This window comes from Lagenorhynchus albirostris, chromosome 2 (genome assembly GCF_949774975.1).
Source record: "Lagenorhynchus albirostris chromosome 2, mLagAlb1.1, whole genome shotgun sequence".
In the NCBI taxonomy this organism is placed as follows: domain Eukaryota; kingdom Metazoa; phylum Chordata; class Mammalia; order Artiodactyla; family Delphinidae; genus Lagenorhynchus; species Lagenorhynchus albirostris.
Window position 1 is genome coordinate 61,537,983 of NC_083096.1, and position 25,376 is coordinate 61,563,358.

General features: G+C 37.4%; 1 protein-coding gene across 1 annotated transcript in view; it reads right to left on the reverse strand.

Annotated features, from left to right (window-relative positions):
• Nucleotides 1-219: 219 nt before the first annotated feature.
• POU2F1 (POU class 2 homeobox 1) overlaps nt 220-25,376 on the reverse strand; it is a 173,764-nt gene continuing 148,607 nt past the window's right edge. Inside the window, exons 12-16 of the mRNA XM_060142215.1 lie at nt 24,829-25,008; nt 23,278-23,383; nt 4,337-4,682; nt 3,480-3,568; nt 220-711 (exon numbers count right to left, since the gene is read on the reverse strand). Of these exons, the coding sequence (XP_059998198.1) occupies nt 404-711; nt 3,480-3,568; nt 4,337-4,682; nt 23,278-23,383; nt 24,829-25,008 (1,029 nt within the window). The 3' untranslated portion in view covers nt 220-403. The remainder of the gene's footprint in view (nt 712-3,479; nt 3,569-4,336; nt 4,683-23,277; nt 23,384-24,828; nt 25,009-25,376) is intronic.

Sequence of the window (25,376 nt, forward strand, 5' to 3'; positions counted from 1 at the left end):
TTAGACAAACAAGAAATCCCCTTCCTATATTGGAATTGGTAACCCACCTTAACTCGTCATCATGACTGCTGGAAATGATAAGTAGTCCTTTCACTTATTTTTTTGTTTGTTTGTTTTTGATTTTTTGTTTCTGCCTTTTTTTTTGTTTTTTTAAAATTTTTGGTTAGAAAGTTCTCCAATCCATGAAGCAATCCTGAAAAGACAGTGTTTTATTACAAAATTAGGCAAATGTTGTCCCATTTCCATCCTTTTTTTCCGGCATGTGTTTTTTCTTCTCTCCCTCCTCTCCCTTGCCCTTGCAACACGGCAAGAGGAAGCCCATCACGTGTTTCAGTCTCAGCCAGGCTGGCAGCCAGTTGCACTCGGAGTGAAGAAGGGGGCTGGCGGCGTCGCTCAGCCCAGCTCACTGTGCCTTGGAGGCGGTGGTGGTGGAGGCAGCCCCGCTGGCAGAGGCCGCTGTGAAGAGAGAGGTCTGGAGGGGCTCAGCTGAGGTGGAGGTGGCATGGAGGCTGGCTACAGGTCCAGTATTCCCTGCAGAGGCTGCAGCGGCAGAGACCAAGCTAACTGGGTTGCTGGTGAGCAGAGAGAGGTTCTGAGGGTTCAGGAACAGAGGGGCAGTCACGATGTTGGGGGCTCCTCCCGCATTGGCAAATACCAGGTTCCCAGTTGCATCCAGTGACGTTATTGGAAGAGAGCCACCAGAAGCAAGAGCTACAGACAAACCCCCCGCAAAACAGGCAGGAAGGAGAATGTTAGCATCATCCCAGAGAAGCCAAACAACACATCAAATGTACTGAGTTTTCCCACAACCCAGATGGAGAAAGCACATCCCTTAACTGAATTTTTTACCCTTAATTACAGCACTATATTGTCACCAACTAAAGTTTATTTATAATTTTGAAAGAGCCTAAAGGGCTGAAAACTCTAATTTTTTTTTTTTTCCTGTGGTACGGGGGCCCCTCACGGCTGCGGCCCCTCCCGCCGTGGAGCACACGCTCTGGATGCGCAGGCCCAGCAGCCGTGGCCCACGGGCCCAGCCGCTCCGCGGCACGCGGGATCCTCCCGGACCGGGGCATGAACCCGCGCCCCCCGCATCGGCAGGCGGACCCCCAACCACTGCGCCACCAGGGAAGCCCCCTGAAAACTCTAATTTAATGAGCATGATCAGGATAGGTGAGAGGAGAATCAAAGAGTCATGTTTCTATCTTGAAATCTCAACTTTATTCCATCTACCTAGAAATATTTGTTAAATCCAATAATTTTGTTTTTAATGAAGATCACTGCCTTTAGATTACCTCCATTCAAAAAACAAACTAGCTACAGTGATTAAGGCGTTAAAATATAGTTAGCTTTTATCAAACCAACTGGCATTACTGATAAATTTGAGTACTTTATAGTGTGATATACAAGATAAAAACTGTCTTTCGAAAAGACTTTAGTTCTAAAATAAGTTATATATTAACAAATAAAGTAGAAGGTGTGATTCGTTTCTTACTTCAAAACATTTAATTTCTATGACCTGCACAAAGGAGAATGATGAGTCTCTGTAGGAGGAAAGCAGAGCTATACTGATGCAGGTGGGTTCTAAGCTTAGGACTTGCTTTAATACGTAAGAATTTTCCTGTGATGCTGTTGCTTCTCCTTCATCATCAAAATTTTCATTAAAATAATTGGGTACTCTAATATCTTTTCCTGTATCTGACAACCCCCCACAATCCCCTCACTCACATAACCACATCCTCACATGTATATTTGAGGCACATGTATTTCCTGGTGGCATTAAAAATGATTGATTTCTTACATAATATATAAAGAAAGAGAGAGGAGCTGAGGGAATGTCCTTGACTTTGAACATGATGACACAAAGAGTACAGAACAGTGAGTCTTGGTGCAGCTTGACGTTTTCTGAGATTCCAGGCTTAGGGTCACAGTCCAGTTCTAGATCTTCCCAGAGAGTACCTGTTCTGTACTCAGTTACGCCCTATGGAAGGCATCTTGCCTTTTTAGTATCACTACAGAGGTACACCAGAGGTACACCGAAATGCAAGAGAAAACGTGATTTATCACAAATCTTACTCCAAAAAGAAATCCTTTTATAATAAAAGCTTTACAGATCTAACCATCAATTTCACATGATTTAGTCAATGAGAAAGTCAATATAATGTAAGGTAATCTAGGTCATGTTTTAGATTTGTCTGGAACTAATATTGTCTACAGTATACTGTAGAGATATCATCCATGAAACACTAATTTTTTTTTTTTTTTTTTTTGCGGTACGCAGGCCTCTCACTGTGTGGCCTCTCCTGTTGCGAAGCACAGGCTCCGGACGTGCAGACTCAGCGGCCATGGCTCACAGGCCCAGCTGCTCCGCGGCATGTGGGATCTTCCCGGACCGGGGCACGAACCCGTGACCCCTGCATCGGCAGGCGGACTCTCAGCCACTGCGCCACCAGGGAAGCCCGAAACACTAATCTTTTTTTTTTCATTTCTTAATTTATTTCTTTATTTTTTTTCATTTCTTAATTTATTTCTTCTTTTATTTATTTTTCATCGAAACACTAATCTTAATTGAAGTTCACTAACAGCTTATTTTTGGCCCCAAGAACTCTCATTTAAGCCCAAATTATTTTAAGAAAAATTTCTCAGATCAATATAGTGATATCTCAAAGTGTTTCCTTGAATCACGTAACAGCAAGCATCTTCAAACACAAAGCTCAGACGTTAAACAAATCAAACCCTTCAATATATAGAATGAGTGGATTTAGACTCATTTTAGACTGGATAGCATGCTAAGGCCAAAAGGGACCCATCTGGGCTTGGAAAAGAGACATTAAAATCCAAGAGAATATATGCTCTATAATGATGGGGATATACAAAGGGAAGAACCTAACAAGAATTAAAAGTACTCCTGAAGTCTGCACGATGTGCTCCAATGTTAATTCGTTATAGGGCCTTCTTGTATAAGGCTCTCTTAGGGGCGGGGGTGGGGACTGGAGAATTTTTCTTGGTCAAGTTTGCCTGGGGATGGGTCTTGGATGACTATTTAGATAAATGTAGGAGGAAATTCTGCCTCCAAGTCTATTTACATAAGAAGATAAATATCAGCATTAAAGTCCTTGTTTCTTTCTTTCTTTCTTTTTTTTTGGCCACACCATGCAGCATGTGGGATCTTAGTTCCCTGACCAGGGATAGGACCCCCCGCGCCCCCTATAGTGGAAGCTCGGAGTCGTAACCGCTGGCCTGCCAGGGAAGTCTCAGTCCTGCTTTAATACACCAAACTAAGTATATTTCCTGTTCTTACAGACCGACACCTATATTTCTCTTACAAAGCTGTTTACAAGGACACATTCTTGGTCCTCAGGTTAGCGAGCATTATCAATTCAACTATCTCTTCCCATCACTTTCACCTCTAGCAAAACAGACTTCCACCATTAAAAAAAAAAAAAAAAATGCTAAGTAAGGAAAAAAATTCTACTGACCTTGAATAGTTGCCAGTGTACTGTTGCTCATCAGAGCTGGGCTGAGAGCACCACCCAGGGTCCCTGGATTGAGACTGAGTAAGGCACCTCTGAAAGTACAGAAGAACAGTCACTTTATTACAATGTAGATGCCTGTCTCAGTTTGACAACATACCCAAATGGATAAGAAAAAGGAAAATACAACTGGGGAAGTATATGGAAATATGTTACTCTCTTTACACTCTTACATGGTGTGGTTAGTACTTCCAAGTTACTGCTTTCCTTGACGCTCACTTGTACAAAGCAAAACGAGGTTATGGTTCACACAAAATGTAAAACTTGCAGTCATTTTGACTCTTTGAATTACTTCATTCTCCTTTCTTCAAAACAAAAGGGAAAAAAATGCCAGAGAAAGGAATATATTTACGAAGTAATTCTTATTTGTTTCATGGTAATATAAAATTAGGAATCCTATTACTGTATCTCTTATTTATGTTTGAGAATTAGAAAGCAGACAGTTCAGAGCTTAATGGAGAAAGCATAAGAATAAGAGTCAGGAATCCTGGGCTTTCTTCCTGGCCCCATCACTCAGGTATAATCAGTGGCCTGGTGTTCTGTATCTTCATGTAGAAATAAAGGTATGACTACTGTCCTTCCAGAGTGTTAAGAAACTTAATTCCAACCATAATCAAAATCCTTGTGCTACTACTATAGAGCAACCCATTTCAAAGAGATTATGGCTTTAAAGGATTTTTTGTTTTTGTTTTTTGTCTTTTTTTGCATTTAAGATAGTGATGAAAAAGTATTCCCTATAAGTTACTTCAGGGATGACCTCCTAGCTGTTTCTCAGATGTAAACAAGATGAGAAAGCACCTTACCCAGCTGCAAACTGTGAGGGTGCCATTAGGCCTGGGTTTAGTCCTGCAGCCGCAGCCATGGCAGCAAGACTGGCATTTGCTGGCAACTGTGCAGCTCCTTGGAGGGCAGCAGCTGCTGCTGTCTGCAACCCTGATGCTGTCACCATCACCTGGCTGGTCCCAAGAGGAGAGGACAAAGGAGTGGAGGTGGTGTGTGTTGTGCTGGTCTCACTGGCACTGGATGCCTCAGAGGTGGAGGCTGAGGCAGAGGGGGAGGGACTCAGAGAAGGGGAAGTGACTGCTGAGGAAGCTGGAGGCGCTGTGGAAATCACGGCTGCGGTGTTGTTGGAGGTGGTGTCTGTAGTGCCTGAAAAGGGAATCATATTAGAAAGTGACCTTCTGTAAATGTTTTTGGAAGAATGGCTGCTTTATTCAACCATAATCTAGAATCAACTGAATAATTAATTTACCATCCAGTAACCTCTAAACATGTCCTTTTTTATTAACCGAGTTTAGTGTTTCTAGGGAAATTAACCACAAAAACAAACATTTTAAGAACCAAAGCCATGAACCTACTTTAAGAGGCAAGAGCAATAAAGTAACCATAAAACAAACAGGGAACACAGCTTTCCATTTCCAATTTCCTATTAAAAATTAAAAAAACACAGAAGCTCTAACTACAGAACACAACTGCTCTGGGGAAGAAATGTACAAGCAAAAAAATCCAAGCTTCTGAAAAGCATTTTCATTCAGAAATCTCCTTAGTAGTCTCTACAGAAAAATCAAAACAAAGCAATGAAATCAAGAAAAACTAAAAGTTACACATTTTTCTCAAATAAGTGTCAATAACATGTACAGAAACAGTACGAAAATAACTAAAGGCATATGTCCAGATGCCTTTTTTTTTTAATTTTTAAAAGTTTATTAAAAAACAAAACATAATGGTACAAAAGGTTGAAAGTAAAAGAACTGGAAAAGATATACTGTGCAAATATAAACTAAAAGGAAATTATATAATAATAGATACAGTAGACTTGAAAGCAAAAGCATTACTAGAAATAAACAAGGGCACTTCATATCAACAAGACCAATTTACCAGGAATTTTTAAATTTGTATGTACTTAACTTCAAATTATATAGAGCAACAGAGCTACAAGGAAAAAATAGACAAATTCACTATCATAATAGGAGATTTAACATACTGCTGTCATTCACTGATAGAGGATAACTCTTTCAGAACCAGTAGACCCCCCAAAAAAAATTAGTAAGGATATAAAAAACTTAAATAACGTGAGCAGCAAATTTGATTCAACACGCAGATATACAGTCACTATACTCCAAAACTTTAAATTACAAATGATTTTCAAGCACGCTTGGAACATTTTTAAAACTGACCATACTGTGCTATAAGGCAAATTTTAACAAATTTCAAAGTATTAAAATTATACAAAGTGTGTTTCTTGACTTGCAGTTAAGCTACAAATCAGTAACAAAAAAGTAACTAGAAGTTATGAAATACACTACTTCTAAGTAACCCCCCAAAAAACAAATCACAATTGGAGTTAGAAAATAATTTGAACTGAATGATAATAAAACTATTACATACCAAAACTTGGATGTGACTAAACCTGTGCTTACAGGAAAATGTATAGTCTTTTTTTTTTTCCAAGGTAACAGTAGTGTTTTTTTTTTAATTGCACACATGTCTATAAACCTAATAAATAGGTTTTCTCTAAATTTTTTTATACAGCAGGTTCTTATTAGTCATCAATTTTATACACATCATTGTGTACATGTCAATCCCAATCGCCCAATTCATCACACCCCACCCCACCCCCGCCGCTGCTTTCCCCCCTTGGTGTTCCTACGTTTGTTCTCTACATCTGTGTCTCAATTTCTGCCCTGCAAACCGGTTCATCTCTACCATTTTTCTAGGTTCCACATATATGCATTAATATACGATATTTGTTTTTCTCTTTCTGACTTACTTCACTCTGTATGACAGTCTCTAGATCCATCTACGTCTCAACAAATGACCCAATTTCATTCCTTTTTATGGCTGAGTAATATTCCATTGCATATATGTACCACATCTTCTTTACCCATTCATCTGTCAATGGGCATTTAGGTTGCTTCCATGACCTGGCTATCATAAATAGTGCTGCAATGAACATTGGGGTGCATGTGTCTTTTTGAATTGTGGTTTTCTCTGGGTATATGCCCAGTAGTGGGACTGCTGGATCATATGGTAATTCTATTTTTAGTTTTTTAAGGAACCTCCATACTGTTCTCCCTAGCGGCTGTATCAATTTACATTCCCACCAACAGTGCAAGAGGGTTCCCTTTTCTCCACACCCTCTCCAGCATTTGTTGTTTGTAGATTTTCTGATGATGCCCATTCTAACTGGTGTGAGGTGGTACCTCATTGTAATTTTGATTTGCATTTCTCTAATAATTAGTGATGTTGAGCAGCTTTTCATGTGCCTCTTGGCCATCTGTATGTCTCCTTTGGAGAAATGTCTGTTTAGGTCTTCTGCCCATTTTTGGATTGGGTTATTTGTTTTTTTAATATTGAGCTGCATGAACTGTTTATATATTTTGGAGATTAATCCTTTGTCCGTTGATTCGTTTGCAAATACTTTCTCCCATTCTAAGGGTCAGATGCCTTCTTTGCATTAAAAAATTTAAGTGGCTATTGGGTAATGAAAATCAGCTCTCAAAAAGTCTATTGTGGTAAACATTTTCTTCTTCTTTTTTTTTTGGCCGTGCCACACACCTTGCGGGATCTTAGTTCCCCAATCAGGGATTGAATCCGGGGCCCCAGCAGTGAAAGCACCAAGTCCTAACCACTGGACCACCAGAGAATTCCCAACATTTTCTTATTTGAGGAAACAAAAACATACAATGATATTATGATTCTCATAAAATTTAGTATGAAAAATGAAGATCTAGAAAATTGTTCTTTGAGAGGCCTAAAAAAAAATCAAAATGCCAAAATTTCTTTTTGTTGTAAGGAGAACAAACATTTGAATACAAATAACTAACTGACATTAAAAATATCACTGACAGCTAAAACACATTCACTGAAATGGTTTACTATTATAGATGAATATTGTCCAACAGAAATACAGTACATATGTAATTAAATTTTCTAGTAGTCCCATTGAAAATAGTAAAAAGAAACAGGTGAAATTAGTTTTAATATTATGCTCTATTTAACCCAGTGTATTCCAAATATATTTCAACATAAAATCAATATTTTAAAAATTTAATGAGTTTTTCTCATACTAAGCTTTGAAAAGCAAATCTCAATTTGAACTAGCCACATCTTATATGTATAAAAGCCATGAGGCTAGTGCTTACCATATTGTATGGCACAGGTCTAAAATATCTCTAGAAGTTAGGCCTAGTGCTACTTAAAGAATATCAAGTCGGGCTTCCCTGGTGGCGCAGTGGTTGAGAGTCCGCCTGCCAATTCAGGGGACAGGGGTTCGTGCCCCGGTCCAGGAAGATCCCACATGCCGCGAAGTGGCTGGGCCCGTGAGCCATGGCCGCAGAACCTGTGCTCCGCAATGGGAGAGGTCACAACGGTGAGAGGCCCGCGTACCGCAAAAAAAAAAAAAAAAAAAAAAAAAGAATATCAAGTCCCTTTGCCTAAAGCAGAAATAACTGATAAGGCATAGGATAGATAAAGAAGATGCCAATTATTCCCAATGAGATGTAATTTTGATGCTGTCTAACATCATCAAAGTACAGAACAGGCCCTCTTACTTCAGTAATCAGTAAATGCTACATACAAAAAAACCGGTTGCCTAAACTAGCTGGAACTTCATTTAGCAAAAGTCACTATGTTCTAGGATATAATCAACCACATATATGTGTAGAGCAGAACCTAAGTGGTATTTTCTCTAGAGAACTGAAAAAGACCAAAAACATCTATAAATTTTCAATATAATACTTCTATGAGGTATAAAAGACTTCAGAGATGAAAGAAGAACTAGACCAATCAAAATAAGTATTTCAAACCTATAAGCATATTGGAAAAAAGATCTATGTAAAAGAACTTTCTTTGTGATAAAATCTAACGCTAAGCCGTAGAAGATTCTCTTCTCTCATAATAGCTGTATTAAAAATTCAGGCAGTTTTGTTCTTTTAAAATCTATTTTGAAGCCTTCTTCTGGTCTATACTAAGAATACCTAGAATTCATCTCTCATTTTAACTGTTAAGGAAATGTTTCTTTCACATATTGCAGAGCTGGGAGAAAATTAGACACCATCTATTTCAGTACTGACTCTACTTTTCCCACCTCCTATCATGCTACACAAAAGGGTTATGTGGTCTCTGAATTAATCAGGTAAACATATCTTTCTTACTGTTAAGTGAAAAGGGAGGATTTACTCCTTTTTCTGTCCCTCTCAAAAATATAAATAAGATGATTCCCTCTTTACTGCTGCTGTTCCAAAGTACAATTACATCTTTGTGGATATTATTAATCATAGTTTCATTATTCAGTTCTAAATCTATCAGACCAATTTATATCACTGAGCTATTGATGCTGTGTTGGGTCCTATATGTTTGGCAGATTCATACATACTTTTTCACTTTGACACTCTTTTCCTAAGGCCTGCCCCCTGTTCTATAGAAAGGTATATATCTTCTCTCATTTCTCTTCTACTGCTAGTAAATTTCAATATAATTTCAATCTTTTCTTGACCAATTTTTCAGCTTATCTAACCTGATTTCACTTACGGGCACTACTTTCTTTTCAAACTTCTGAAATGAACTTGAGGTCAAAGGCTTAAAGTAGCCTTTTCTTCACTCTCCACTGCCATTTTCAGACCATTCGGTATCACTTTCTTAAAATCCCGCATATATACAAAGAAAATCCCATTAATTTCATCAGTGAATTTAACCTGGGCTAAGAGATGATGACTCCAGAAACCATTCAAAGTAGCTCTTTCTGGTTGTTATCCTCCAACCACATTCTAGGTGTCTTCAATATGAATGTCATATGAGCACTAGAGTATAATAATGGGATTTTCAAATGAATTCTCCCAGTGAATCACCTCTTAATCAATATATATCTTTTATCTATATTCTTGGCAACTTAATTACTTGGGCAACTTTGATCAGGGAAGTGATGCCTGCTGAGCTTTCGCGTCCTCAGCAACAGAATTAGACGCCATCACCACCTCACAAGGTTAGTAGGAAGTTACGTGCAAGAATATAGTGTGTGGCACAACCTCCTGTTTCCCACCTCATCCTTTTTAATTGAAAAAAAATTTTTTTAATTATTGAAGTATAGTTGATTTACAGTACTGTGTTAGTTTCAGGTGTACAGCAAAGTGACTTAGTTGTATGTGTGTATATATATATATATTCTTTTCCAGATTCTTTTCCATTATAGTTTATTACAAGATATTGAACATAGTTCCCTGGGCTAGACAGTAAATTGTTGTTGTTTATCTATCCTACATTGGCTTGTATCTGCCAATCCTCTTCTCTGTATCGTTCCAATTTTAGTATATGTGCTGCCAAAGTGAGCACCCACCTCACCCTTTTTAAAAAATAGATTTAGTGAGGTACAATCTGTATGCCATAAAATTCACCCAATTTAAGTGTAAAATTCAATGATTTTTAATATATTGACAGAGTGGTACACCCACCACCCCAATCTAGTGTATGACTAAAAAAGATCCCTTGTGCCTATTTGCAGTCACACCTGTTCCCACCTACAGCCTCCAGTCACCTGCTTTTTGTATCTGTAGATTTACCTTTCCCAGACATGTCACATAAATGGAATCATACAATTTGCAGTCTTTTGCATCTAGCTTTCTTCAGTTAGCATACTGCTTTCAAGGTTTATCCATGTTGTAGCATGAACCAATACTTCCTTCCGGCTGAAAAGTGTTACACTACATGGATAGACCACATGGTGTTTAATTCATTCATCAATCGATGGGCAATGGCTTGTTTCCAGTTTTGTGGTTTTTTTTTTTTAATTAGTTGATTAAATAATTAATTAATTTTTGCCTGTATTGGGTCTTCATTGCTCAGGCTTTCTCTAGTTGCGGCGAGTGGGGGCTACTCTTCGTTGCGGTGCACGGGCTTCTCATTGCAGTGGCTTCTCTTATTGTGGAGCACAGGCTCTAGGTGTGTGGGCTTCAGTAGTTGCGGTACACGGGCTCAGTAGCTGTGGCTCACGGGCTCCAGAGCACAGGCTCAGTAGTTGTGGTGCACGGGCTTAGTTGTTCCACGGCATGTGGGATCTTCCTGGACCAGGGCTCGAACCGGTGTCCCCTGCATTGGCAGGTGGATTCTTAACCACTGCCCCACCAGGGAAGTCTCTCCAGTTTTTGATTATTATGAATAATGCTGTTATGATAATTTGTGTTAAAGTTTTTGTGGAAATGTTTTCATTTCTCTTGGGGGAAATGTCGGGTGGGATGGTAATTTTATGTTTAAAGTTTAAAGACAATGCCAAAGTGTCTTCCAAAGTGGCTGTATCATTTTACATTCCCACCAGCGAAGCACGAAGGTTTCAGTTTCTCCACATCCTTGCCAAGACTTATTATTTTTGGTCTTCTTGATTATAGCCATTCTATTGAGTATGAAGTAGTATCTCATTATGATTTTATTTTTTTATATGAAAACATTTATTATATTCAAAAGATAAATTTATATAATATGTTACACATGAAAAACCTACAAAGCTCCTATGTAGGACAGCTTCTTAGAACATAAAGGTAATTTAAAATTACTATGAATGTACAACATTTTATAGTATAAGCTTCTGTCTGTTTGAACAATGTAATGATTGTTCTTTAGGATTAAAACAAGATTCTGCAGTAGTCATCTCTGTAGCTATACAGTGACAGCACTCTGCTGAGCAATAATGTTGAACATCTTTTCATGTGCTTATTAGTCATTCCTATATCTTCTTTGGTATATGTATATTAAAATCTTTTGCCCCTTTACAATACTAAGTTGCCTGTATTCTTACTATTGAATTTTAAGAATTCTTTATATGTTCTAGATATAATTCCTTTATCAGATATATGATTTACAAATGGAATATCTCTCCATTCATTTTTCTGGAGAGTTTGAGAGAGTATATTTATTTTGTATCTTGCAACAACACTGAATTCATTACTAGTTCTAGTAGGTTTTTGGGTGTGTGAATTCCTTGAGAATTTTATACATATAGGATAATGAAAACAAAGACAGTTTTAACTTCTCCCCTTCCAAACTGGATGTTTAAAATTTTTTTCCATTATTAAGTTGACTATAACCTCTACTACAATGCTAATTAGAAGTCTGCTAGAGCAAACATTCTTGCTTTATTCCCAATCTTAGCTGGGGGGAAAGCATTCAGTCTTTCTCCATTTAGTATGCCGTTACCTGGAGGCTTTTTAGTAGATGCTCTTTATCAGGTTAGGAAGTCCCCTTCTATTCCAGGTTTTTATCATGAATGGGTGTTGGATTTTGTCAAATGCTTTTTCTATATCTAGTGAGATGATCATGAGGTTTGGGTCCTTTCTTCTATTACTATGGTGTACTACATTAATTTATGTTCAGTTATTAAATCAACTTTACATTCCTGGGATAACCCCTTGGTCATAATGTATAATCTTTTTTATATGTTGCTGGATTTGATTTGCTAAGATTTTGTTGAGGATTTTTGTGTACATTTTCATGAGGGATATGGGTTCATAATCTTTTTCTTGTGATAACTTTGTCTGGCTTTAGAATCAAGGTAATATTGACTTCATACAATGAGTTGTTCCTCCTCCTCTATCTTCTGGAAGAGACTGCTAAGGTTAATTCTTATTTCTTTGTGAAATATCTGATAAGAGTTCACTGCTAAAGCCCTCTGAGTCCAAGCATTTCTTTTTGATTCACTTACTTTACTTGTTTTAGGTCTTTTAAAGGTTTTCTATTTCTTTCTGAGTCAGTTTTGGTAATTTGAGTCTCAGAATTTGTCCATTTCACCTAAGTTGCCTAATTTTGGGGGGCAAAAACTTGTTCATAATATTCCAGAATGATGCTGCATGAGGTAGCAATTCCATTCTTAAATATATACCCAAGAGAACTGAAAACAAATAACCACATAAAAACCTGTATTGAGCTTTGTGATGACCTAGAGGGTGGGATAGGGAGGGTGGGAGGGAGGCTCCAGAGGGAGGGGATATGGGGATATATGTATATGTATAGCTGATTCACTTTGTTGTACAGCAGAAACTAACACAACACTGTAAAGCAATTATACTCCAATGAAGATACAAAAAAACAAACTTGTATTGATACATGCATACTCATAGCAACAGTATTCAAAATGGCCTCAAACTGGAAGCAACTCACATGTCCATCAACTCCGGAATAATAAACAAAGTATGGTATATCCATGGAATGAAATATCACTCAACTATTAAAAGGAATGAAGTTCCAATATACTCTGCAACATGGATAAACCTTGGAAATATGCTAAATGGAAGAAGCCAGACACAGAGGGTCATATATTACATGATTCCATTTATATGAAATGTCTGAGACAGGTAAATTCATAGAGACAGAGTAAGTAAGGGGAGAAGTGAATGGGGAGAGACTGATAATGGTTATGGGATTGCATACAGTTCATTGTGAAACACTACTTTGGAAAAAGAATTGGAGGCAGAGCTTGTTTAGTTGAGGTTTTTTTTTTTTTTTTTTTTTTTTTGCGGTACGCGGGCCTCTCACTGTTGTGGCCTCTCCCCTTACGGAGCATAGGCTCCGGACGCGCAGGCTCAGCGGCCATGGCTCACGGGCCCAGCCGCTCCACGGCATGTGGGATCTTCTCGGACCGGGGCACGAACCCGCGTCCCCTGCACTGGCAGGCGGACTCTCAACCACTGCGTCACCAGGGAAGCCCTAGTTGAGATTATTAAGGGCTGTGGAATTTTTACAAGTTCTTAAGACACAGAAGAATACATATCTTTCTGGAGCAGTACAGTCTTGATCATTCATTTTCTATCGTAGAAAAGTTTACCAGGTACAGCCACTATGGAAAACAGTATGGAGGTTCCTCAGAAAACTAAAATACCATATGATCCAGCAATCCACTCCTGGGAATATACCTAGAGAAAACTATAATTCAAAAAGATACATAGGCTTCCCTGGTGGCGCAGTGGTTGGGAGTCTGCCTGCCAATGCGGGGACACGGGTTCGAGCCCAGGTCAGGGAGGATCCTGCATGCCGCGAAGCAACTAAGCCTGTGCACCATGGCTGCTGAGCCTGCACTCTAGAGCCCATGAGCCACAACTACTGAGCCCGCGTTCCACAACTTGAGGCCCACACACCTAGAGCCCATGATCCACAACAAGAGAGGCCACCGCAATGAGAAGCCTGCGCACCGCAATGAGGAGTGGCCCCTGCTCACTGCAACTAGAGAGCCCGTGTGTAGCAACAAGGATCCAACGCAGCCAAAAAAAAAAAAAAAGATACATGCACCCCATGTTCATAGATAGCAGCACTGTTCACAATAGCTAAAACATGGAAACAACCTAAATGTCCATTGACAGATTACTGGATAAAGAAGATGTGGTACATATACACAATAGAATACTACTCAGCCATAAAAAAGAATGAAATAACGCCATTTGCAGCAACATAGATGTAACCAGAAATTACCATACTAAGTGAAGTAAGTCAGAAAGAGAAAGACAAATACCATATGATATCACTTACATGTGGAATCTAAAATTTGGCACAAATGAACCTATCTACAAAACAGAAACTGACTCATAGACACAGAGAACAGACTTGTGGTTGCTGAGGGGGAGGGGAGGAGGGAGAGGGATGGCCTGGGAGTTTGGGGTTGGTAGATGCAAACTATTACATTTAGGATGGATAAACAACAAGGTCCTAATGTAGAGCACAGGGAACTATACTGAATATCCTGTGATAAACCATAATGAAAAAGAATATAAAAAAAGCATGTCTCGGGCTTCCCTGGTGGCGCAGTGGTTGAGAGTCCACCTGCCGATGCAGGGGACACGGGTTCGTGCTCCGGTCCGGGAAGATCCCACATGCCATGGAGCGGCTGGGCCCGTGAGCCATGGCCACTGGGCCTGCGCATCTGGAGCCTGTGCTCCGCAACGGGAGAGGCCACAACAGTGAGAGGCCCGCGTACCGCAAAAAAAAAAAAAAAAAAAAAAGCATGTCTCTATGTGTATAACTGAGTCACTTTGCTGTACAGCAGATTGGCACAACATTGTAAATCAACTATACTATAATAAAAAAAGATTTAAAAAAATTAAAAAAGGGAAAAGTTTTACCAAGGACCTATTATGTACCAAGCACTATGATAGATACTGGGAAAATAAAAATGACCATGGCAATCACACAACATTTCTCTTAGAAGAGGGCAGACTAAGGGTATGTTTATTCCTTCATTTCTAAAATGCTATCCCAAAAGATGGTAAAGTAATAAAAAAGGGAGTGAGAGCTCTGGGAGTGAGATTTCAGAGAACTTGAGAATTTGATATATTTGCAGAAATGAGAAAGAGGTTAAAATTGAGTGGTAGAGAAACCAACCATGGTCCAGAAGGGCACAGTAGAAGACTACGATAGAGGTGGGAATTATTTACCCCAGTGGAGCCCTGAGGGGATTTCAAGCTCCGCCTTGTCAGTACTAAGGCAGGAGTAGGAAACAAGGGCAGAGAACAGGGTGACCAGACTGTTCACACACCAGCTCTGTCAGTGGGACTTTTCCTCCCCCCACCAGACTTATCACCTAAGCATTAACTAATGTCACCTACTACTCTTCAAAGAAAATAAAAATCTGAGTATGGAAGGTTATGAACTTTAGTGTAAGCACTGGCATCCCTCTCATTTGAGGAAGGTGTAGGGTAGAGCCTGGTCTGCCTGTCTGCTTTCCACCCACAGGCCCTGAGCAAAGTCTGGCAGTTCTCTCCCCACATTCACAGCTCCCAGCTCCCTTCCAATCAGGGGAAAGGATGCTGAGTAACAGAAGCTACACAAGGGCAGAAAAAAATCTTACAAGCTACTGATATTAAGTACTAAGGCCTTGCATTCATCGGTATGACTAAATAATGAAAAATTAACAGACAATGAAAAAATCCACAGCACAAAAGAAATGGAACAAAATAAATAAGCAGAATTGAGGCCAGAAGAAGCAACTTAAATAAAATTCTAATTTGTACTGTATCTACAAATTAAAAATAGATTGCTATAAAAAGGTGGAATCAGAACAAAGAAACATTCTTAGAAATTAAAAATATGATTTTGGAAAAACATACAAATGACAACAATAAAAAATGAGAACACAGGAACAGTTAGATAAAATTCAGGATATATTTCCAAGAATGAAGTATAAAAAGTTAAAAAATGAAAAACACAAGAGAAAAGTTAGAGATATATAGGGCCAATTTAGAGAGTTTAAAGTCTGTTTAAAATATGTTCCAGAAATAAGGAAGAAAGACAAATTACCAGAGTTAAAGAAAGACATTAATTCAAATTGAAAATGCCCACTGAAGGCCAAGGAGGAGAAATTTAAAAGGCCCATGCCTTGATACCTTCTAGTGAAATTTCAGAACTCAAAGGATAACAAGATCCTTAAAGTTTACAGAGGGAAAAACAAATGATCAACAAATCGGAGTTAGACTGAAATCAGACTTTTCACTGGCAACACTGGATGCTAAAATACAACAGAGCAATACCTTCTAAGTTCAAAGGAAAAGTAATTTTGTACCTAAAATTCTATTACTGTACAAACTACAAATACTGTGAGGGCAAAATACTTTTCAGATATGCATGTACTTGGAAATTTTCCCTCCCACATAATCTTTCCAAATAAAGAAAAAAATTACTTGAGAGTGTGCACCAGGCAAAACAAAAAGGAATCAAAGGTAGAGGGAAAAAAAAAAGAGAAAAAGGTAGAGGGAGACATGGGCTCTCAGAAATATTGGATCTAACTCAGGAACACAGTGAAAAGAAGTTAAAATAAGCAATTATAGGGATTCCAAGGAGAAAGTCTTCAGGAAGAAAGCAGATTGCATTAGATAAGCTGTATGATTAAGATACTGGATGTCTTTCATAAATAATATGAGTGAAAGAATATGCTACTTCTGTCAACTGAAAAAAAAAAAAGCAACATAGAAGTGTCAGAGGAAAAGAGTCTATAATAAGAAACTTATGTCCAAATAGGAAAAAAATTAAAATGAGGCATGATTTTCAGCAACTGCTGACAAGAGGAAGAAAAGAAAATCCATTTGACACTGACTCTTTAACCTTCTCTTTCAAGGAGCAAGGTTTAAGTGTCATAAGATTACATTTTTCACCCTAATCATATGAGCTGTCCCTGAACGATATTTATACAAATGTAATATTATTGTATTCATTTTCTATCGCTATTTAACAAAGTACTACAAATTTAGCAGCATAAAACAATTGATTCAACTTTGTTGTACAACAGAAACTAACAGTATTGTGAAGCAATTACACTCCAATAAAGATCTATTTAAAAAATAAATAAAAATAAAAAAAAAACCCCACACATTTACTATCTCACAGTTTCTGTGGGTCAGGTGTGCAGGCACAGTCTAGCTGGTCCTCTGCAAGGCCACAATCAAGGGGTCAGCCAGACAGTTCCAGTCTGGAAGCATGACTGGGGAAGAATATGTTGCCAGGCTCTTGGGATGCCGGCAGAAATCATTCGGCAGAATCTGCTTGCTGCTCTAGACTAAGTGCCCAGCTTCTTTTTGGCTGTTGGCTGAAGGCCACCCTCAGCGCCTAGAGGTCATCCTCAGTACCCTGATTTGTGAGCTTCCTAACATGGTTGTTTATTTCTTACTTCATCAAACTGGTGAGGAGGGTCTCTAGAGTAAGTCTGGGAACAAGACGGAGTCTTACAAAATGTAATATAATCATGGAGTGACATCCTATCACCTTTGCCACATTTTATTGATGAGAAGCAAACCAAAGGCTCAGCCCACACTCAAGGGGAAAGGATTACACAAAGGCTTGAACACTAGGAGGTAGACACCATGGTGGGGGAGGGTCACCTTAGACTTTGTCTGCTACAATTATAAAGGCTGATTATTTTTTTCTCTTAATTTAGATTTTTCAAGTGTTGAAACTTATTTGCTTCTGATCTAAACATTTTTCATTTTGCAACTTACTTTTCGTGTGTATATAAATTATTTTATTTTTTTTAATTTATTTTAAAAAATTTTATTGGAGTATAGTTGCTTTACAATGTTGTGTTAGTTTCCACTGTACAACAAAGTGAATCAGCTATACGTATACACATATCCCATCCTTTTCGGATTTCCTTCTCATTTAGGTCACCATAGAGCAGGGAGGAGAGTTCTCTGTGCTATACACACATAGGTTCTCGTTAGTTACCTATTTTATACATAGTATCAGTAGTGTATATATGTCAATCCCACTCTCCCAATTCATATTGCCCCCTTCCTTCCCCCTTGGTATCCATACATTTGTTCTCTACGTCTGTGTCTCTGTTTCTGCTTTGCAAACAAGATCATCTATACCTATAAGTGCTGATCATTAATTTAACATTTTTAGAGACTTCTGCCTTTGACCATAAGAGTAAGTGATAGCAAACTTACCCTTACACTATAATAAGAATAGAGAAATACATGAGAAAATGTTTTAGATATGAGAAAATAGGCAGCACAAGGCTGTGATCCCTGAAGAAAAGGAAACAAATGATGTGAGCCCTATAATCACCTGGACTTTATTTGGAAGCACTTTCTAAACTGCTGCACCAGAAGAGGAAACTAAGTAGAACGCAGCAATTTCAATCATTTGAGGAGACAAAGACCGCCGCTGGATGCTGAAATGGCTGGAATTTGCAGGAGAGAGTACTGGAAAGGAAGAAACTAATAGAGAAAGAACTCTAGAAATGTGCATAGGGGTTTCCTAGAATCTTTGGTTGAATACTAAATTGCACACGCACAGAGAAACCCCATGAGTCCAGGCAGGGAGGCTGTAAACTGAATGATCCTTGGAATTCATGCAGGACAGGGAGATAGTCCAGTTCCAACTACACAGACAGTAGAGACTATTGAATATCTGGGCATTTATTAGAGACCCCAGAAGAGTCACACCTTAAACCAGTGAAGGCTACTCTAGGGCCAATCTAATAAAGCTTAAAAAATAAGCCTTGAAAGGATCAAGCTGATCTGTAGTAACCTGTCTGTCTGCCAAAGCAAACTCAAAAACTCTTTAAAGGAAGACATCAAAATCCAGATGTATAATCCCCTTCTCTTGAGTATAGGCAGATCTGTGAATATGACGGGAGATGTGGTAGCCACTCCTTTAATTGGGTTATATCATAGACAAAGGTGAGAGGACTGACTACCTTATATTGCATAAGACCCTCCATAGCAGCCGACTGGAGAGAGTCTCATGTTGCCTTTGAAGAAGCTGCCATGTCGTGAGAAGGTCATGAGGCTAGGACTTGGGGTTAGCCTGTAGGAGCTGAGAGTGATCTAGCTGACAGCCAGCAGAAAAAAATGGGGACTTCAGTCCTATAACCACAAGGAACAGAATTCTGCCAACTAATGAACTTGAAAGATCTTGGGTGTCATATGAGGTCACAGCCCCAGCCAACATCTTGATTTCAGCCTGGTAAGTCCCTGAGTAGAGAACCCAGCTCTAACCCATGCCTAAACTTCCAGCCTACAGAACTGTGGGATAGTAAATGAATATTGGTTTAGGCCACTAAGTTTGTGGTAATTTGTTACACACCAACAGAAAACTAATATGCTTGGAAAGAAGACAGCAGTGTCTGCTCTTACCACTTCCCTCAGCTGGAATTTCTAGTCTATGCAATATTTATCAATCAAGGTGAAACAAAACCTATTTCACTGTTATAAACGATGAAAAATAGCCCTGAAGTATATGAAATGATGTTCAACTTCACACGATTAGAAAATTGAAATTTAAAGTACATTGAGATACAATTTCTAACATACCAGGTTGGTAAAAATTAAAAAGTGTAACATTCTGTTGCGGAGGCTATGGGGAAACTGGCCCTCTCATGTATTGTTAGTGGGAATGAAAATAAGTACTATCTTTTTGGAAGGCAATTCGATAGTATCCAACAAAACAACAGTAATCAACAACACATAGGTGTGTACCTTTTGACCCAGCAATTCTACTTCTCGAAATTTACCCTCAAGACACATTTCCAACAGTACAAAAATACATATCCACAAGGTTATTCCTAAAGCATAGTCTATAATTACAAAATACTAGAAACAAACTCAATGTCCATACAACAGGAATGGGGTTAAATAAATTGTAGTACATCCACATAATAGTCTACAACAATGTAACAGAATAATTAAGATTTCTATGAACTAATGTGGAGTGATTGTCAGGATATTTTGTTAAGTGAAAAAACTGAAGTGCAGATGATCACCTAAATATGATACCTTTAAAGTAACAAACAAGGGTAAATTAAAAAAGAAAAAAATCTCTACTCGATAGTCCAAAAGAAACACAGGAAGGGCATAGATAGGAATGGGATGGAAAGGATACAGAGAATTATGATAGAAGGGAACGACATTTTTCTGAGGAGAACTTTTGGTATGGTCTTACCTTTTAAAACCATGTTAATATCTCATATTCTTAAAAAAATCACAAGGATAGGAGGAGAAACACTAACACTGAATACAAACAAAACAAATAAACTGACCTGAATTTCAAATGAATAATGTTACTACGCTGAAGAGGATATAAAAAGAACTAACCAAAATAACTTTTGAACACAGTATTTGGGCTTTATGCCTTTAGGCTTAAGACGAGAACTCTAAATTGAACTGAATTAGTAGGTCTTTCCTTTTCAGAGGCATGGGTTAGCAATTTTGAAACCACTTTCTTTTCACTATAGGATTGAACAGTTAAGTAACTTGTTATTGTTGATAATGGGAGCCAGGTTACACATTGTCACTGAGAAGGGAGTTAAAATATGGAAAGAGGTTAGGATAGAAAAGAACGAACTACAGGATACTGGATTGGAATTGGAGATATCAGTATGAACTCATGGATTTTAAGGAGGCTGATTCTAGGCCAGAGGCAGAGAAACTTTAAGATGAACATCTTGTGTGCTAAAAAAATAAGGAAGCACTCAAAGAATGCTAGGGACATGTCAAAAGGGCACAGGAGCCACCTTGAAGTAGTTCCCATTGGCTAAATCTGGGACAATCTGAATACTACAATAAAAAGTGATAGTAGGATTCTAACCTACTGAATACAGAATGATTTCTGAGTCCATATTGATACAGATAGCCTGGAACTGTTATTACTCATATAATTCCATCATTTCTTCCACATTTATTAGTTGGCTTTCAACTGTAAGGATGAACTTTTCCTTTTCCCCTATATTTCTTGTTTATTAAAACATAGACAGTAAAGTATTCAGGGGAAAAGGGCTTATCTGTAACTTGCTCTTACAACAATTCAGAAAAAAATCACATACAGAAACATAAAGAGAAAAAGGAGAAAGCAAACATAGTAAGATTTTAATATTTGGAGAATGTGAGGAAGAGATTTAGGATTTCTCTGAACTATTCTTATAACTTTTCTGTAAGTCTGAAATTATGTTACAATAAAAAATTTAAGAAAAAGCTATAGGTACGAAGGTGTTCATTATAGCATTATTTATAACAGTGAAAACTTCATTCATTTAATAATTACTGGGTATCTTACACTCTACGTAGTGTGCTGGACACGAGGAATACAATAGCGAACAAGCAAGACCAGTTACGTGGCTTAGAGATTGAGAGGTTTCCTGGGATGTAATATTTGCAGGGCTCAAACTGGAAGAGTTGGTCACCCTCGGTTGAACTTAACCATGATGGTAACATATGGAAATGGTTATGAAATTACAGTACAACCATTTGATATAAGGGCAAGAGTAGAAAATTAAAAACTATAATAACAGAGGAAGATACTTATTATTAGATGTTAAGCTAAAAATAAAGGATACAGTATAAATACTATTAGAATTGTACATCTATATACACATAAAAACAGATATAAAGACAAAAATAGTACTCACGGTGATTGTGTCTTTCCTATTTGAATTTCCTATGTTAAATATTTTAATGATTAAAGAAAAATTTCATTCCAAAAGTTACTAACATTTCAGAAAACTGTCATAATTAAATCTAAATAAATGGGCCAAGTAATTGAGTTTAAGAAAATCTGACTAGGCAGTTAAGATCACCAAAAAAAAAAAAAAATTTTAGCTAGTTTTGAGCATGTATATCTTCTTAAAATTACCTTCTGCCTCAGATTTGTGCCATTTTTTAAGAAATCTGCAAAGCTATTGCTCTTAATGCCTGAACCATTAGGAATTTTTTTTTGGCAAAAGATGGGTATCTTTAAACCTAATGTAATATGACTTATGATTTGTTTGGAAGGTAAAGTACACAATTTACCAGCCAGTGGCAGTCAGGGTAGACAGTAAGTTCCTCAAAGACAGGAATTTCATGTTCCTGGTGCCCAACACAGCGGCAACCGATCACCAACAGTTTGCTTTTTAAGCTGAGGTGCTGAATACTATACACTCTTGAACAGAGGTTTTTAATTTGCCTCTAAGGCATCCAGAAATGGCAAGGCTTGGTAAGGTGGGGACTGATGAGGTTTGTGATTTATAAACCTCCTTGTAATCTTACTAAAAATTGTGGGTATGTCTACTTTGTGAGGGGAAAAGTTTATAGCTGTCACCAAAGTTTCAAAGAGGTCAAAGACCCAAAAGAGGTCAAAAGTACTGTTCTGAATAAACAAGCAATATTATGAAATTTTCTAATGACTTAGAATTTTAGTAACTACCTAAAGCCATTTATTCAATTTTTATATCATGGTTAGGTCACTTAAAATATGAGTGAAAAAAACCAAATTCCCCAACTCTAGGTTAAATTTAAGCTTGAATATGAAAGATCAAAAATCTATCCAATGATTTACTAGCATATATCAACCTGGTGAATAATTACAGAATGTCTTCTGCTTTATGTATCACTAGATAACTTCTGATGACAACACTAATTTATTTTAGATGTATCTGGAAAATGTGCCACGTAAAGGGAAAACATTTATTTATTCATTTTATTGTGAATGTGCCAAGCACTGATATTTCAAAAGGAATATTCAGATCTTTTGAGAAGTACAAGGTCTACTGGAAAAGAGAGAAGTATAAAATATAATTGTTTATAATATAGGCAGGTAGAAACAAATAGTTTCCTGAAGAAGCTGAAGAGTATATCCAAGAAGAATTGATATCTAAGCTGGAGTAGTTTCATCACTAACAGAAAGAAGTGGAGGCTGGGATGGACAACATTTTACGCTATGGGCATGTTTACAAAGGTAGTAGGAATCCTCTTTTGTGTTGAGGATGGGATGGAGAAAAGACTAGTGAAAGATAAGGTCCAGGCTGGATACAGTCTATGAATTCATGATACATTTGGACGTTTTCCTGATTGCAAAAAGCTGCAGCTATTAAATGTTTTTAAGGAGAGGAGGAGTTAATTGAAAAAAAGTAACTCTGGGACTTCCCTGGTGATCCAGTGGTTAAGACTCCATGCTTCTACTGCAGGGGGTGTGAGTTCGATCCCTGGATGGGGAACTAAGATCCTGCATGTCATGCAGTGCGGCCAAAAAAAAAAAAAAAGTAACTCAGGAAGCAACGTAGAAGACAGACTAATGTGGGAAAGAAAAAAGATAAAATCTTTATGTGAAAGTATTCTTTCTGGAAAAATGTATTATGCCTGATTTCTTTTTAGAGTTCAGGTTTTCATATATAACTTTTTTTAAAAAAGCAATACATATTTTTAGTTAAAACCTTAATTTACAATTTAATGGCAGATTCTCATAGAAACTTAGCATGGGCCTATCATTTGCCTAACAGCTGCACCGCCTGGCTCCTGCTTACCTGTAACAGAGAGATTAGTTACCGCAGCACTGGTTAAAGGAAGGACTGGATTGACTGTGAGGGTAGTTGCTGCGCTGCTTGTCACAAGGCTTGGCGTGGTTGCCACCTAGAGGTCAGAAGTGAAAATATGCAGAAGCATTTAAAAATCAAAATTAAAAAATTTAAGTCCATATTGTAGATTTATTTTTCCTATAAAATTTTAAAAATTCCAGATACAATAGAATAAAATAAAAGGGCCTAAAAAGAAGTGATTTTATTAATTACTCTTTGATCTTGGAATTGAGAAAACTGGCTTATGTTGAAAGGTTCCTTTTGAATAGATGGTTTTTCACTGATGTTACTAATGGCTTTGCCCAAGAAATTAATACTAATTTCTTTGCCCAAGAAATTAATAAAAACAAATTTCCATATTTCAATAGTGTTTAGCAAGACAGAAATATTACACCAGTTATAAACTTAATCTAAACAAGAAAACTATTCAAGGAGATCATGGGATCTGGGGTTCTTGTATTGCTTCTATTTTCAACTATGTGGGGACAAGACTGTCTTGGTTTTGTTTTTAATGAAATGATACTAAGGAAAGAATGTAAAACAGATTTTTAAAAACTGACAAGTTTGTTTTTGAAATAAGATAAATATTTCTACATTTTTGTAAGAAACACTGCCTTCCTTCTATCCTTCCCTCCTTCTAGAATAAATCCAAAACATAAAATAGTCACCTCCATAAAACAAAACTGTACCTAATGACTATCTTTTTCATAACTACTATCTCATGAACTTTATGATTAAAGCCTCACCATTTAACAACCATAGGCTTCACTTGATAAACTAGCAAGTGCTATTAATGATGACCTTAGTTTGAAAAGCCTGCCAGTATAGAATAATATTCAAATAAATTAAAAATCAATTAACAAGAAAGTATCAGAAATGCAAACTCAACAATATTCCCATCTTTGGAATCCTGGTTGGAAATGTGGCATCATATTTACAGTTGTCCTAAAGATCAAGGGAGTCACATGACCACTATATGTCCCTTCAGTCTAGGAATACTTTACTCAGTGAGGTTATAAATAAAAGGCCCACATGTTTGTGAAAATCTGAGACAATCGTTTTAATACAAGTTCAGAGCTAAAGGTTATCTGGGAATTTACTGTCACTTAATCATGTATGTGTAAGTTTAATAAATTGAGCTTCAGAACCCAACATGAATAAAGTGCAACTAAAGATTTTTTTAGATAACTGGAATTAGCCACAAATTTACTCCCAGTTAGAGAGTAACCTAATAAACTACATCAGAGAAGAGAATAATAGAACTGCAGAGAAACAGGAAAGGATTAAAACTGTTTCCTTTAAAAAAGAAAGATCAGTAAGTTCTTGGGTTAATAATGACATTTAATTACTTTTGTAACATTTAAAATATAAATGTATATATCTTTATTCAACATGAATATACACAATAAATTCCTATAATGAAATAAATTCATTTGATAGGGTATTTGTAAAATTGTAAAAATTAACCCTTGAGCATGCCTCCCTATTTTTCATCCTTACCAGTGAGGTCGGGCTGGGGAAAATTGCTTTGATAGGTGAGCTGCTGGTCCCACCACTGCTCGGTGGGTTGATTCTTTTTTCTTTCTGGCGGCGGTTACAAAACCAAACACGTATCACCTCCTTTTCCATATTAAGTTGATCAGCAATCATGGTGATCTCTTCCGAGGTAGGCTTTTGATTCTGAAGAAGGAAAAAATAAATCACCTTTTGGAAAAACTTTTTGAACTACTGACATAACCATGTCATTAAATGAATGAACAAATGGGGAGGAGGAACAATAAGAGAATGAAATTGGGATATACAAGGCCATATTATTCCACTTTCAACAAAGAACTTCTACAGACAGACATTCTAATGAACATGTATTCATTAAATGCAGTCATTATTAACTTAGAATAAGTTATTATTGAATATTTATATATTTTTTATTTTAAGGGCAATTAATCGTGAATGAAACCAATACCTTATTTATTAGTGGGAATTTAACAACTTCCCCAGTGCTTCATGCACAGAATCTCACTTGGACAACGTGAGGCAGGTCATAAGCC